The 16,368-nt window shown below is 32.4% G+C and overlaps 1 protein-coding gene across 3 annotated transcripts in view; it reads left to right on the forward strand.

The window, feature by feature from the left end:
- Positions 1–15,378, forward strand: part of gpm6bb (glycoprotein M6Bb) — a 31,474-nt gene extending 16,096 nt beyond the window's left edge. For 2 of the 3 annotated variants that reach the window (XM_026271069.1, XM_026271068.1), the window contains exons 2-7: positions 5,508–5,694; positions 7,323–7,479; positions 8,189–8,357; positions 8,456–8,529; positions 8,615–8,680; positions 14,764–15,378. In XM_026271069.1, coding sequence (XP_026126854.1) covers positions 5,508–5,694; positions 7,323–7,479; positions 8,189–8,357; positions 8,456–8,529; positions 8,615–8,680; positions 14,764–14,913 — 803 coding nt within the window. In that variant the 3' untranslated portion in view covers positions 14,914–15,378. Of the gene's footprint in view, positions 1–5,507; positions 5,695–7,322; positions 7,480–8,188; positions 8,358–8,455; positions 8,530–8,614; positions 8,681–10,062; positions 10,438–14,763 lie in introns of those variants that run through there. The other variant, XM_026271070.1, reaches the window with a different exon arrangement.
- Positions 15,379–16,368: the final 990 nt, after the last annotated feature.

Here is a 16,368-nt window from a genome sequence, read left to right on the forward strand (position 1 = left end):
GTATAAAGGAGGCTTTGGAGATCAGTGATGGTTTTGTAGTTGTTTCTTCTGTCTAACTTGAGGCCGTGTTTCTGCTAGCAGTCAGAGATCTTCAGTCCCAATCAGCACTCTTTGTTTTTCCACTGCCGTCAACACAAAGTGAGCACAACCTGTGCCATTTAAAGACAGGATCAGAGCAGAGCACATTTCGGCGAGTACGTGAGGGAGTGAACGTCTGAATGCAGCAGTGAAATACGACTGTGGTCAGGAATCAGGAGTAATCACAGCTGTAAGCTGGTATGGAGAGCTGGGAAGAGGGAAATGTGGCTCGTGATTCGGGAATGTGGTGTGTTTTTGGGAGATCAGCAGAGATGTGTAATGACAGCATTTAAGTGTTTGTGGAGAGAAGCTCAGTTTACTGAATACAGCATCAGCTCTTCTAAAAACACACATTACTAGAGACAATACAAGAACATCATGCCACTTAGGACGTTATGTAGTAGATATTTAATATTTACTACAAAATATTTAATTATAAAGAATATTTGTGAATTTTAGATACCCTTTTTTAACATAAATATTTAAAATGTGTACACTTTAACATTACAGAAATTAGAATTTACTTATTAAAGTATTGATCCTGGAGGAAGAAACACACTTAACTGACATGAAAAGTCACTTTGAATGAATAAATAAATAACAACGTTAAATTATCCTGAAAGTTACGCCATATATATTCTTTATAAATATTTACGTAAATATACAAAAATAAATGTAAGTACCGTATTTTTCGGACTATAAGTCACACTTTTTTTCATAGTTTGGTTGGTCCTGCGACTTATAGTCAGGTGCGACTTATTTATCAAAATTAATTCGACATGAACCAAGAGAAAACATTACCGTCTACAGCCGCGAGAGGGCGCTCTATGCTGCTCAGATCTCCTGTAGTCTACCCCTAATAAACATAGAGCGCCCTCTGGCAGCTGTAGATGGTAATGTTTTCTCTTGGTTCTTGGATCTAAATAAATGCGACTTATAGTCCAGTGTGACTTATATATGTTTTTTTCCTCGTCATGACGTATTTTTGGACTGATGCGACTTATACTCAGGTGCGACTTACATAGTCCGAAAAATTCTGTAATTGGAATGAGATTTTAATGCATTTAGGTAATTATCCTGGAGGAAAAAATGGGCTTTATTGTCACAAAAAAAATAAATATATATATATATATTTTAACTATATATATATATATATATATATACATATATATATATATATATATATATATATATATATATATATATATATATATATATATATATAATTTAAAGTAATTAGAAAGAAATGTAATGTAAATATAATATGGGGAAATTTTTGATTTATTGTCACACAAAAAAAATGAAGAAAGAAAAAAAAGAAAGAATAAATGCATAATAATGGTATTAAAATAGGTTTGATTTTCTCTCTCGTTTTAGGGTGTCTATATTTTATATATTTAAAAAATACATTATAATTAAAAAATCATGAATAAATACAAATTATATATAACAGATAGGATCATTTACAAAATAAACAATGTAAATATATTTACATTTACTTTGAAAACAACTGTGATTATCAAGCTATACTTTTAAGAATTCAGACTCCAATTACAGATTCCTATTTATTAAATAATATTAATTTGACCGTTTTGTTTGTAATGTGAAGATATTTTTACACTACTGCCGGACGGATTCATTCGTCTGATATGAATCATCTGATGACTTTGATCAAACTGTCCTTTCTTAGTTGACCATAACATCACGTATTCCCTGAGTGTTTAGTGGAAAGTCTGGGAATAGAGAGGAGCGTCTCTCTTTCAGATGGGAGCATTTAAGTGGCTTCATTAGAGTGTGTGTGTGTGTGTGTGTGTGTTGTGGGTCGTGAGAGACTGTTCTGTGGGCGATACTCACTGGGTTGTGGTTAACTCGCTGCTATGGAAACTCTATTCACTAGTTGGGACAGAAAGCTTTCACCCCGGTGAGCCTCATAAAAGCTGGGCACAAACTGTCGGACGCAGACGGGCTCTGAAAGGGCCTCTCTCTGCTGCTTAATATATCTGCTTTAATTTGCCTTTGTGTGCTGGGAAAAAGGCCTCCGAGTCGAGGAACGTTCAGGATTCAGACGCTGCACAATTGGGCCCTGAATCAGAGCACTGCTGTTTTTTATCCCTGGATGAAACTGATAAATGTACACATGTAGACTCACATCTCATTATCCGAGGCTTTTTAAACATACTGTCTTTATATTAATGGATGAATCTCACTAAACCTCTTCAGAACCAGGGTTATTATAGTTCACTTAAACAAAACAAAAAATAAATAAAATAGAAATTTAATTAAATATAAAACCTTTATTTCAGCTATTTGCTAAGGCAGCACTTTAATTGTTTAACTTTATAGGCCTATACTAAAATAGAAATAGAATTAAAAACGATATATACTAGGGCTATGTGATTAATCAAAATCATCATTAAATCACAATTTGAGCATGCACGATTTCTAAATTGCTTTATAGCATGATTTTTCTATGATATAGACGTGTTCTGTGTGAATTAATGAATGGCAGAGACGTGCGGGTTCGTTTACTACATAGACTGAAGCGCACGACTCACCGTCGCTTTACTAATAGCGCTGTTTCTCACACATGCAAATAGAGAGAGAGCGAGAGTCTTACCACGCTGAATCAACACGCTATATGTAAACTATTCTTTGTTGTCTTCTCCTGTCAAAATAATGGAGTTCATTTAGAATTATTCATATTCATTTTCGAACAAGCAGAAGACACACCGGTTTCTCCGGGAGTGGGCGGAGCTAATGCGCAAATGGCAATTTCATTGGCTGGCGCTGATTTAGTACCGTCCCTGTTTTGATTTCAGCAAATCAGTTTGACCGAACGCAGACAACGTGATTAATATTCATGAACCCAGCAGCTCATCAATTCATAGTGCATTGTATATACATTAGTATGATAGTAGAATTAGTAGTAGTATTATCTTTTAATAATAATTAATTTGATCTATTACTATTTTTTTACAGAAACCCTCAATGACCAAAAATATCTTAAGCATCACCACCAGTCTTAAGTTCAGTTAAAATGACGAATATGCATTCATTAGGCCTAAAAGTTAATTTTTACATAAAGGCATTGTGCTACAAATATTACTATTATTTAGTAAAATGTATGTGATACTGCTACTGTTAAAGAAATAAATCACAATATTTCTTCCATGTTTTAATTTTAATAGCAAATCCCCCTTTATTTACCAAACATAAAATGTGTTTAAATTTCATAAATTAAAAGACAAATTAAATTTGGGTGAAACTTGTTTACTTTTTTTGTAATTATATAACTTGTAGAAAAAACTTTAAAAACAATTGTAAATAAGTATAAAGAATGGCATTGGTTTTATTATTAGTGCTAAAACATTATTATTTTTTTAATTAGCAAATTTTTGTGTTTTGCTTTGGTACCGAAATTGGTACCGAGAACCGTGGATTCACTGGTATCGGTACCGAATACTGAATTTTTGGTACCGTGACAACACTACGCGAGAACAGAACATGCTGGGCATTAGGGCTGCACGATTAATCTTATTTTAATCTCGAGAACGATGTCCACCTTTCTCGATTCATTAAAAAGGATCGTCACGATATTTATCCTGAAATGTGTTTTTAATTTGGCAATTGCGTTATCATGCATTGCTAATAAGTCTTCACTAGCGTTCATGTTTGTGTTGATGTTAAGAGCTTTAAGCCCCAATACTGAGCTGTTCTCGTTTAAGGATACACTTTGTGCATGGTGTTTTATTTAATTTGTTCAATCTGGCAACCCTGTGCGCTCACTGATGGCAGAACAAGCGCTGATGATGAAAACATGCGAGTTTAGCGATCTCTCCACAGCGATATTCTGCTTACATGAATGTGTCATATAGACAATGTGTGCTTTTCACAAGGTTTGTGTTGAAAATGACATGGCAATGTTAGTTTTCAGTGTGCATTAACGATCTTTGAGCAAATTTACTGTGCAATCTGAGTGGCTTTTTTTTTTGCGAACAAATTGTCACTTCGAAAATGTAATACAGGAGACAAAACACTAACCAAAACCACTTCTGATAAGTTTCACAGCACAGTATTTTTCTTTCATGTCTTGTTTAAACGAGGCTTTGGTTCATGTCCTTTACACGTGCAAACTATAAATCAAATGAATGGCATGTGTATCATTACTGTACAGCAGCTGATGTGAGTCACTTCATCAGTCATTATCAGTCATTATCAGTTATCATTTCAGTTCTGGATGATCCAGAGCTGATCACACTGTTGTAAATAAGGCTATGAGCGAATAACAGAAGGCAGACATACACTCACAGCTCACTTTTATTCTTTTCTTTTTTTAATGGTCTTCATTCTTGAATGCGTGCATTTTTAATAAACAAACCAAAGCCAAAGTTTGCATGTTTTTTATTGGTTTGTTGATTTGGAGATCTGGAGCAGAACTTTTTAAGTGCTAATTTAACATCTTCAAACACACACACACACACACACACACACACACACACACACACACACACACGCAGTTCATTATTTCAGTCTTTGTTTTCACACTCTCGGCTTTACACTGTTTTTAATTAGGAGCTTCACAGTATGATGGCACATTTATTAAAGGAAAAATCCACCAAAACGTTTTTTCTTTCAGTTTTATGACTCTTGTGTTGTGATTTTTCCATATTTTTTTTTTTTTGTGGAAAACAAAAGTGTAATTTTTGGAAGGTATTTTTTTACACTTCCTGCTGCTCTTACCATACATTTACAACATTTCATAGTAACCACAAGAACAAAAAGCATCATCAAAGTATCATATTAAGCATGCAGTATATTGCAAGTCTTTTGAACTCACATGAGTCTTTATGTGACGACAACATGCCATTTTTCAAGATTATCACTTATGACTTAAATTTGATGCTCCGTCATGTAAAACATGAAAAACAAAAGCATACAGGTTTGGAATAATATGAGCTTCAGTAAATGACAATTTTCAGTGGAAAAGTTGGGTGAATTATTCCTGTAACTGTAAGGTTGCACAATAATGGGAAAAACTGACACAGCTGGGATTTAGTTTTTCTGTTATTATATATTGTGAAATGACAAAAATACATGATTTTTCACCAGATTGCTAGAATAGCTGTATTTAGAAACAATAAATCATTCTGAAATTATTAGGGTGATTTATATATTTCTTTATGGAAGCCCAGAATTCTCCCAATTGTGACTTTTTTCTCAGAATTGGAGGTTTATATCTCAGGATATAAAAACAAAAAATGTTTATATCTCACACTACTCTGTCCAGTAACCAGTGTGTCTGCTACTGACAAGATTGTAATGCATTACTTTTAAAAGTATCTTATCACAGCGCTGTAGTTAGTTTAGAGTGTTAAAAGCATGGGTATGTGACTCTTCCGACTGTAACGAGTGTGTGTGTGTGTGTGCAGGTTGCTTCGAGTGCTGTATTAAGTGTCTGGGCGGCGTGCCGTACGCGTCTCTGGTGGCCACCATCCTGTGTTTCTGCGGCGTGGCGCTCTTCTGCGGCTGTGGACACGTCGCTCTGACAGGAACCCTCACCATCCTGGAGAACCACTTCTCTAAGATCAGCGCAGACCACGCCATGCTGACCGACATGTGAGTGAGGACACTGTCACAACTGTGATATAATATTACAGATTAATACAGCTGTTTTCTGTGTGAATCTGTGTTAAAGTGTAATTTATTTCTGTGATGCTCCGCTGTATTTTCAGCATCATTCCTCCAGTCTTCAGTGTCACATGATCTTCAGAAATCATGAAAATATGATGATTTACTGCTCAAGAAACATTTCTGATTATTATCAGTGTTGAACACAGTCGTGCTGCACAAAATCTTTGTGGAAACTGATGGATTTTATTTCTCAGGATTCACAGATGAACAGAAAGTTCATGAGAACAGCATTTATTTGAAATATAAATATTTTGCAAAATTATAAATGTCTTTACTGTCACTTTTGATCAATTTAATATGCCCTTGGATATTGAAAGTATTCATTTATTTAATTTACCAATTATTTTTATTACATTTTTCAACACTGACAATACTCAGAAATGTTTCTTGAGCAATAAATCATCATATTTTCATGATTTCTGAAGATCATGTGACACTGAAGACTGGAGGAATGATGCTGAAAATACAGCGGAGCATCACAGAAATAAATTACACTTTAACACAGATTCACACAGAAAACAGATGTTTTAGATTATAATAATATTTCACAATTTACTGTCATTTTAATTTAAAACACATCTTTAGTGAACAGAAGAGACTTTTAAAAACATTACAGAATCGTAATTATTCCAAACTTTTGACCGGTTGTGTATATATTTTAAATTATACTTTCATAAATGTACAACACCATTGATTATGTATTTGCATTTAATGTCTCACATTAAGTTTCCACTGAGTTATGACAATAGATGAGAAAGTACCATCCTCTTAACATTAATATCAGTATTCCTACTAACATCATGAAGAAACACTTCATTTATTTATTTATTTTTCACTATTTTAATGAGAATATGATTTTTTTTTTTTTTTTTTTTTTTTTTTTTTTTTTTTACAGTAATGAGAGTTTGGATGGAAATGTGAATAATTATCATGAAAGTAAAATATTTTCAAACCATAAAAAAATTGAATTTAGAGTTTATTCTGTTTTTGTTTATTTTATTTTATGTATTTAAATAAATATATATTTCTGGGGGGATGTCAAGGACATTTTGTTTTTCAGTTTTCATCTGTGCGATCTTTGTAAATGCATGCTTTGAGTCAGCAGAAGACGCTCTCACAGATGCTGAAAAGACATGACTGTAATTAACTCCTCGTGTGAAGACATCAGATGCTGTTTATGTAGATTCCCAGTAAATCATTTGATGTTTTCATCTCCAGTGTCTCAGTAGATTCTCCAGGACATCATGCACTGAACTGAATGTGTTTTCTTGAAGTTTACCTGATCATTCACAGTTTATTTAATCTGCCTGAGCTCCAGATTCATCTCTTTCAATGAAAAGACAGTTGTTTTGTGTTCAGCTCAATCTGCTCACATCTGTCGATGATTTCTCAGCGCTTCACATTTGTTCTGTTCCTCATCTCGAGACTCTGATTAAAGTCACATGCAGTGATGAGATGTTGTCAAACGATGCTGAGTCTGCAGGACAGAGGTCAATGACAGAAACACACACACACACACACACAAGCTGTAACATCTGTCGTCTCCTCCTCAGAGTCCAGCTCATGCAGTACGTCATCTACGGCATCGCCTCCTTCTTCTTCCTGTATGGCATCATTCTTCTGGCCGAGGGGTTTTACACCACCAGCGCCGTCAAAGAGCTGCACAGCGAGTTCAAGACCACCGTCTGCGGACGCTGCATCAGCGGCATGGTACCAGCCCTCCTGATCAACAATACAAACACAGAAAACAACTACAGAACAAATAATGAGGGAAACTAAAAATGACAAATATAAAAATAAATTACTATTTTACATATTACAGTAAAATACATTTCAAAATGAAAGTAAAAAAAAACACATATATATATATATATATATATATATATATAAAATATTATATTAAATGATAGAAACGACTTGGATCAAATAATTAGCTCAATGTCTGAGTCGTATAATGTTTTAACATTAAAATGTTTGCATGATTAATCATTGACTTTAAAAACTTGTCTTTTAATAGTGGATTCTCATAAACTTAATATTGTTAAACTTAAACAACAAAGTAATTAAAATAAAATAAATTACGTAAAAAAGGTAAATGACATTAATGTTAAATATATATATATATATATATATATATATATATATACACATAATTTAAATTATATAAAAATAACTATTATGTTGTTCCAAAATGAATGAGAAAATAATTGAAAGTAGTCAAATTACTAAATAAAAGCAATTAAAAAATATAAATAATATAAAATAAATACTCTAATAAATAAATATATAAATATAATATAAAACCAATATATATATATATATAATAAATAAAAAAATAAATAGAAAATATAAATTAATATCTGTTTGTCTGTATCGGGAGGTGCATTACTGAAACTCTGTGTTCAACTCTGTTTCTCAGTTCGTGTTCCTGACGTACATCCTGGGAATCGCCTGGCTCGGGGTTTTCGGCTTCTCTGCGGTTCCCGTGTTTCTGTTCTACAACATGTGGTCGACCTGCGCTGCCATGCGTTCACCGACGGCCAACCTGACCTCCATCGACAGCATCTGTGTGGACGTGCGGCAGTACGGTACGAGAGAGAGCCCCCCTTGACCTCACTGTAAACTCTGCTGATGTTTCTCTGAGGATCTGTGTGTGTGGTTGTTCATGTGTTTGATGTCGATGCAGGTATCATTCCCTGGAACGCAACGCCAGGCAAAGCTTGCGGCTCAACGCTGAGTGATATTTGCAACACCAGCGAGGTATGAAAACACATGATCCAGACTCTTACTGGTTTACTCGTCGTCCAGCAGTGAATATGACTGATCTGTCGTTGGTGTGTTGCAGTTCTATCTGTCTTATCATCTGTATATCGTGGCTTGTGCTGGAGCCGGAGCGACTGTCATTGCTCTGGTAAGCAGATGTTTGTTTTATGCTCAGATATATGGGGTGTTTGTTCCTCTTCCTCCTCTTTTTATCCCTTCATCCCCAGCACCATCTACTGCAAACCATGTGCTTTAAGCCCCTGATCTAATGGTTAGTTTTGCGATGAGGTCCCAGTAGTGCACCTGAGATGACTTGGTTTTGTTCTGCATGAATGTAAATGAATGAGAAATCAGCCAGTGGGACGTCATTCAAAGAAGCTCAGTGTCTAGTCACATACTTTACTGATACCTGAAGGGAAATTTAGTCTTATTCTATCTGCAAAAACTAGTTCAGTCCTAATATACTCAATAAAGCTGTCAACACTGCAAGCGTCCGATGTGTCGTTTCACACCATCAGCTGATGCATGTTTGCATAATAATTAATGAATTATTTTATTCATTTAGACTGTAATTGATCAGTTACAAATGTATCTGGTTTATGCATGTTAATTTTGTTATTTTGTTTACATTTTTAAATGTATTAAATAATTATTTTATATATATATATATATATATATATATATATATATATATATATTATGCCTTTAACTTTTGACATTTTTATTTAATTTGATATATTTTATCATGTAATAATTTAAAGAGTTTTTTTTTCAAATGTTTTGTTTTTTAACTTTAAATTCAAGTTGTAATGTTTATTTTGATTTTGTAAAAAAAATATTTTATATTATTACAAATATGCTTTTCACTAAAAATATTCTTTGTACTGTAATGTTTATTTTAATGTTATTATTTAATTTATGAAATATTTAATAACTTTTTTTGGTTACAGATATCTTGCTTTTCACTATAAGTTTTATTTATGATGCATTTTTATTTACTACATAATTATATGATTTTCTTAAAATCACATTTTTTCACACAATTTTTTTTTTTAAAGTTTATTTCATTCTATTATTTCTTTGTAATTTACTAAATTATTAAGTAATTGTTTATTATATATATATAATATATATATATATTATATATAGGGTCCTTTTCACTATAACTTTTATTTGTAATGTAATTTTATTATCTATTTTATATATTTAAATAACTCTTGGCTTTAGATCAAAGCAGCTTGTGATGCTTCTGGTTTTTGTCCTGCTAAATTAAATAATTTTTCTGAACCGTGTATATGCATTTGCGGTGATACATTCTGCTATTCTTAAAACCCATGCAAAGTTAGTTTTAATACCAGTGGATTTCTGTTGAAAATGTAATTGTAATAATTCACCTGCTACGGCTGAGAAGTCTCTGTGTTGTCATCAGACGCTTGCAGTGTGGACAGTGATAGCGAATGAATTTAAGGACTGATTTCATCTGCACTTCCTTTATTCCGTCATTGATTTCTGTGCTTTCTCTTCCACCAGCTCATCTACATGATGGCTACCACGTATAACTTTGCTGTTTTGAAGTTTAAGAGTCGAGAGGACTGCTGCACTAAATTTTAACGCAGTTGCATGAAAGTGCCTAGAATGAGCAGCCACTGACAATATGGACTAAAATAATAGAAACGAGAACAAGCGAGAGAAACCTTTGATTGCTTTGACATGTAATGTGTAAATATAGGACTGTACACAGATGTAGCATTTGAACATGCCTTTGCCTTTGTTTCTACAACCACTAGAAAACATTCATCTGAAGCCTGACACAAAGCCTTTTCTACAGGGTCTTAGTCTAAAGTTTTAAAGCTAAAGAACAGATGCACAACGTATTTCATTTTCTCAATAAAGATGTTAACAAATTATGATCAGGAAATGCAATTCAAAGCAAAAAGACAAATATTGAAGACTGATATAATACTGACTAATGTGTGTGTATATATATATATATATATATATATATATATATATATATATATATATATGCACACACATACACATACATAAAACACCGGTCAAAAGTTAATTACGAAAAAAAAAATGCATATAAGAACAACTCATTAATTTTCAATTATAAATACTCAATGTTGAAAACAGTTGTGCTGATGAATATTTGTATGGAAACTGATACATTTTATTTTTCAGGATTCACAGATGAATAGAAAGTTCAAAAGAACAGCATTTATTTGAAATATAAATATTTTGCAAAATTATAAATGTCTTTACTGTCACTTTTGATCAATTTAATGCATTATTGATAGATTAATTTTTGTATTACTACAAATATAACAATTCACTCAACTCACGATTCGATTCAAGATTTGATTTCACGATTATTATTATGTATAAAAAAAAAAGAGAGATTTAACACAATTTATAAATTAAATGTGTCCTGTTATCATTGCTTGGACAAAATGCTTCACAGTTCTTTGTGAAATTGAAATATAACACTGTAATAATATATACTAATATAGCAAATGCATATCATTGCTCTTTTATTGCTTTTGATTGCTTCTTTGCTCACTTTTACGCAGCTTTGGATAAAAGCCTCTGCTAAATAGAATGTAAATGTAAAAAACGAAACTAAATTTAAACTTTAAAACAAGTATCAAATAAAAAGAAACACAAATTCAATAAATCTCTTCATATAAACAAACTACGGCTTTGTCTGTGCTCTTTTCATTTAACACGAGAGGCAAGATTAAAGATGCAAAATAGATGCAACATGATCAGTTTTTAATCTTAATTAGATTGTATAACTTTGAAGCAAAAACAGAATGATTTGACTTCAGTTTTGTGAAACTACATAAAAAACATCTGCATGAAACAGCAGACGAGCTGAAGGAGACGCAGATCCACTCTCTGCCAGCGGATGGCGCTTAAAGCCTTTCTTTGATTTCCGCAGTAAACAAAGCAGCGCTGCATTTATTAACTTTAATATGTGTTATACAGAGACAAGATGAAAAGAAAAATACCATCTAAACTTCTCTAAAGACAGTAAGTTCCTCTCAGACATGCATTCATATAAACTCTGCCCCTAAATGAATCAGGATTAGTTTAAACTGATTTGACTCGTCACATATTTGACTCGATTTTCTACCAGTTCACGGTTAATCGTTAAATCCCTAAATCCAAACTTTTGAAAGTTAGTGTATCACATTTTCCACAAAAGCACGACTGTGTTCAACATTGATAATACTCAGAAATGTTTCTTGAGCAGTAAATCATCATATTTTCATGATTTCTGAAGATCATGTGACACTGAAGACTGGAGGAATGATGCTGAAAATACAGCTGTGATCACAGAAATACATTACACTTTAATATATAATCATTTAGAAAACAGCTGTTTAAAATGATAAAATATTTTTAAAAATTTACAGCATTTTTGATCAAATAAATACAGCTTCTGTGTTTTTAAAAAAAAATCATAATTATTCCAGTCTTTTGACTGAGGGTGTATATAAAATATAGAATGGATTATCTGATTTAATTATAGTTTTAATTATAGCAAATCACTTCTAAACATCTAAAAACAGATCTGTATGAGCTGTATGAGGTTTAATGTCTTTGTGGAGAAAATGAACGTGAGTTTTGCTTCTAGAATCTGTTTTATTGGGGAAAGTTTATATATATTTGCCATCTGTGCCAGCGAGCCTTCCAGTGTTTCCAGTTTCAGTGTTGGTTTCATCATTTCTTCTCACTGGTTTGAAGCAGTATTATGAATCTCTTGTGAAGTATTAATGATTCAGTGCACAGCTTCACATCTAACCTAGATCAGTTGTGTGCAGAAATATGATTCGATTCATTTGTTTTACAGTACTGCTAGTTTAAACACAGACCTTACACTGTTCAACAGAGTGAAAGAAACGTGATTCTTAAAACATAAATATTAAGTAGCATTATCCGATTTTATTCAAAACTACATTTATATTATCAGCACGCAATACAGCAGATCCTTTCATGTTTTATTACTACATGATTTGCTCATAACAATGTCTGCTTTATTATTAATGAATAAACAATCATGATTTATGTGTGATTGGATCATTAATAAAACATCACATAACACAAACACAATCAATGAGAAAATGTGGGTTGATATGATTTCACTTTTGAAAGGCAGTCGATGCATTTATTCACAGATTTTATACAGACTTTTAAAAACCTGGCCTTTTAAAATCACGCTAACGTTTTAGGATTTTATTACTTTTATTAAAAACTAGGTGCAAAATCATGCATTACACAGTGGCTTTAATTGTGACTAATATAGTCAGAAATAAATCTTTTAAAGGAACAGTTCACAAAAAAATAACAATGTGTTCACTCTCAGGTCATCTGAGATTAGGATGAGTTTGTTTCTTCATCAGATATGGAGAAATGTAGCACTGCATCAGTGACTCATCAATGGATGCTCTGCAGTGAATGGGTGCCGTCAGAATGAGAGTCTGATAAAAACATCACAATAATCCACAGCACTCCAGTCCATCAGTTAACATCTGAAGAAGACAAAACAAATCCAGCATTGAGATGCTTTTATCAGACTCTCATTCTGACGGCACCCATTCACTGCAGAGCATTAACTGATGAGACACTGATGCAATGCTACATTTCTCCAAATCTGATGAAGAAACAAACTCATCCTGATCTCAGATGAGCTGAGAGTGAGCACATGTTCAGAAAGGTCCAATGTTTTTGTTGTGAATGTGACTCTTGGTTGTTTTACACCAGCGTTATTGCCTTAACATTCAGATTGCATGCTTTATCTTCCATGATTGATTTAATATTCCTCTAGGACTGTGGTGCCTGTAGTTGTTCCTTGATCAAAATAAACCTTCTTTGTGTTCAAATGATCCTGGGTGGTGTTTCTTGAGCGTTCGTCTGGGCTCTCAGTGTGTGTTTCTCAGACTAACCCTCATCTCAAGCTTGGCTTTGCCTCTCGTTCCCTCGCACCCCAGCGTCCTCTGCATATCAGTGTGTCCTCAATATGTTTTAATGTCCATTGGTTTGTAGTTGTTTGTGCTCTAAAGGAATAGTCTGGCTGGAAATGAACATTTACTCACTCGATGTTGATTCAAAGCTTGTGCTGTTATTATGAACTGTGCTGCTACACAAAAACAGCTCTTTCAGTTTCAGACGTTTATTATTGCTCAAAACATCACATGACTTCAGAAGACATGTGTTGTGATGCTTTTCTACTTTTGAATTCAAGAGATGTGTTATTTTAAGGGCGTTCTCAGTCTTGAATTCGCTTCAGAAATCCTGTGAATATTCAATTATGATGACTATTTCATATATGTAGCAAAATATCACATAATTACAATTACTACAAAACTATTTTCGTCTTTTCATCCAATTTTAGCTGAAATGAAATAAAATATAAAAAGGTGTTTATTTAGCTAAAATAACTAAAATTAAAGAAAATAAAATTATAATAAAAATAAATGGATACATTTAAAAAAAAATAATTAACTCCAAAAAAGAAAACAAAAATGACAAAAACACAAAACAACTTAGAATTTTTGTCTTTTTTAATTTTTAAATTTATTCTTATTTTGTTTTTAAGTAATTGTAGTTTTAGTTACTTTATTTCATTAAGTTAAATGTATTATGTAATTAATGTATTTTTTTAAATTGATGTATTAAACTAAAACAGAAATTAAATTAAATAAAGTTTGAAAAGTTAGAAATAAGAAGTAAAATAAATGGGAAATATTTATTTTACTTCTTATTTCTATTTCTTATTTCTATTTCTATATATATATATATATATATATTAAATTATATATATATATATATATATATATATATATATATATATATATATATATATAATTTAAATGTGTTTATGTTTTTATAAATATTTATTTCTTATTTTTAATTATTATTAAATGAAATTGTTAAGTTTTAGTGGTCAAGTTAAACTAAATGAAAATGAGCAAAGATATAGATTTATATAAAGATTTATATAAATGTTCACTATTGTTTATTTAAAGCAGAAATGTTAAATTATATTGCACCTGTCTAAGCAATAACAGCACACAGTTTGAAACGACTTGAGTGTGAGTATATGTTGATTTAGGGAGGAGTTATTCCTTTATAATGTGTGTGTGTGTGTGTGTGTGTTTGTGTGTGTGTGTGTGGCTCTGTTGACCTGCTGACGGGCATCACCTCGCCCCTCTCTTACAGATCCATTACCTAATGATCCTTTCTGCAAACTGGGCCTACCTAAAGGACGCCAGTCACTTGCATGCGTACCAAGACATCAAAATGAAGGAGGAGCGGGAGCTGCAGGACATCCAGTCGCGCTCCAAAGAGTGCCTCAACTCCTACTCGTAAGGAGGGTTAACACTGCCACCCAAACCACTAACAGCCCTAACTCACTAACTCACCGCAGTCTGTGCACATCTCTCGCTCTCCTCAGCCCTTGGTCAAGCTCAAACCTTGCACTAATGCACATGCTAATCGCTTTATGCACTGGAGAAAAGCGTCAGCAAAATGACTAAATGTAAATGCAAATCAGATTCTGTTCGAACCCAGATGAGATTTGCCTTAAAACATCATAAACATGAATCTAATTTAAGTGCATGATTATTTGACATTACATTACATTCTTATGAAAAATAACATGCACTTGCATTATAAACATGTTTTGCATCCTCTCAAAATTTTAAAGCATTCCCAGTTTTTTTTTTTTTTTTTTAAGATTAATAATGGAAGGATCCTTCTGAAGTAAATTGGTCTGGTTGTCTCTGAATGTTTGGGTTTGTTCATGTGCGATATGTGCTGGAGATAGTATGTGAACAGAAGACATTATGCTACAAGATTTAGCATGTTTGTTTCAGAGAGTGGCATCTGATGGAAGCTTGTTTACAATATGGGATAAAAACTGACTTTTGTCTCATAATTCTGACCTTTTTCTTGCAATTCTGAAAAGAAACGTTCAAATTGTGAGATATTGACTTGCAATGAAGAGAAAAATGTCAGAACTGTGAGGTAAAAAAATTAAACAAATAGCATTACCTTTTTAATTACTTCTTTTCCTATAGCAACAACAAAAAATTTGGAGATTTGTGTCTGAATTGTGAGATGCAAACTTGAAATTGTAATATACACTTGTAAGAAAAAAATATTTAATTCAGAAAAATAGATCATAATTTTGAGAAAAAGTTAAAATTGTGATATAAAAACCGCAAGATATAAAGTCAAAATTACAAGTAAAAAAACAAACTGCAATATATAATTCATTAAGAAAAAAAAACAGAATTTAAAAAGTCAAAATTGAAAAATCACAATTTATTATTCCCAAATATTTCTTATTTCTGAGAAAAAAAGTTGAAATTGCAAGATACAAGTTGAGAAAAAGTCTGAATTCTTAAGAAAAACACTAAAAACATTTCAATATAAATGTCAGAACTTTGAAAAATTGTCATAATTGGAGACAAACTTGAACAATATGGGATAAATGTCTTACATAAAAATAAAAAAAAACTATTAAAATTGTGAAATATAAAGTCTGAATTGTGATACAAAAGCCTGCAATTATGAGTGTATAACTTGCAATATTCTCACAAAACTGCAAGTCAGGCAGAAGGTTTTCACACTACCTCACATCACAGATCGGAGTCAGATTACTGTCCTGGTCACTTCACATCACTCTATTAACAACACAAGTATGAAGAATGAAGAATGACAAAACATGAGCAACTGAAGCCTCCAGATGAACATCAAATGAATGTTTACAGAAGAGTGGTTTGTAATTCTCTTTCAATTGTAATTATTGTAATGCAATCC

The sequence above is a fragment of the Carassius auratus genome, chromosome 9, assembly GCF_003368295.1.
Source record: "Carassius auratus strain Wakin chromosome 9, ASM336829v1, whole genome shotgun sequence".
In the NCBI taxonomy this organism is placed as follows: Eukaryota; Metazoa; Chordata; class Actinopteri; order Cypriniformes; family Cyprinidae; genus Carassius; species Carassius auratus.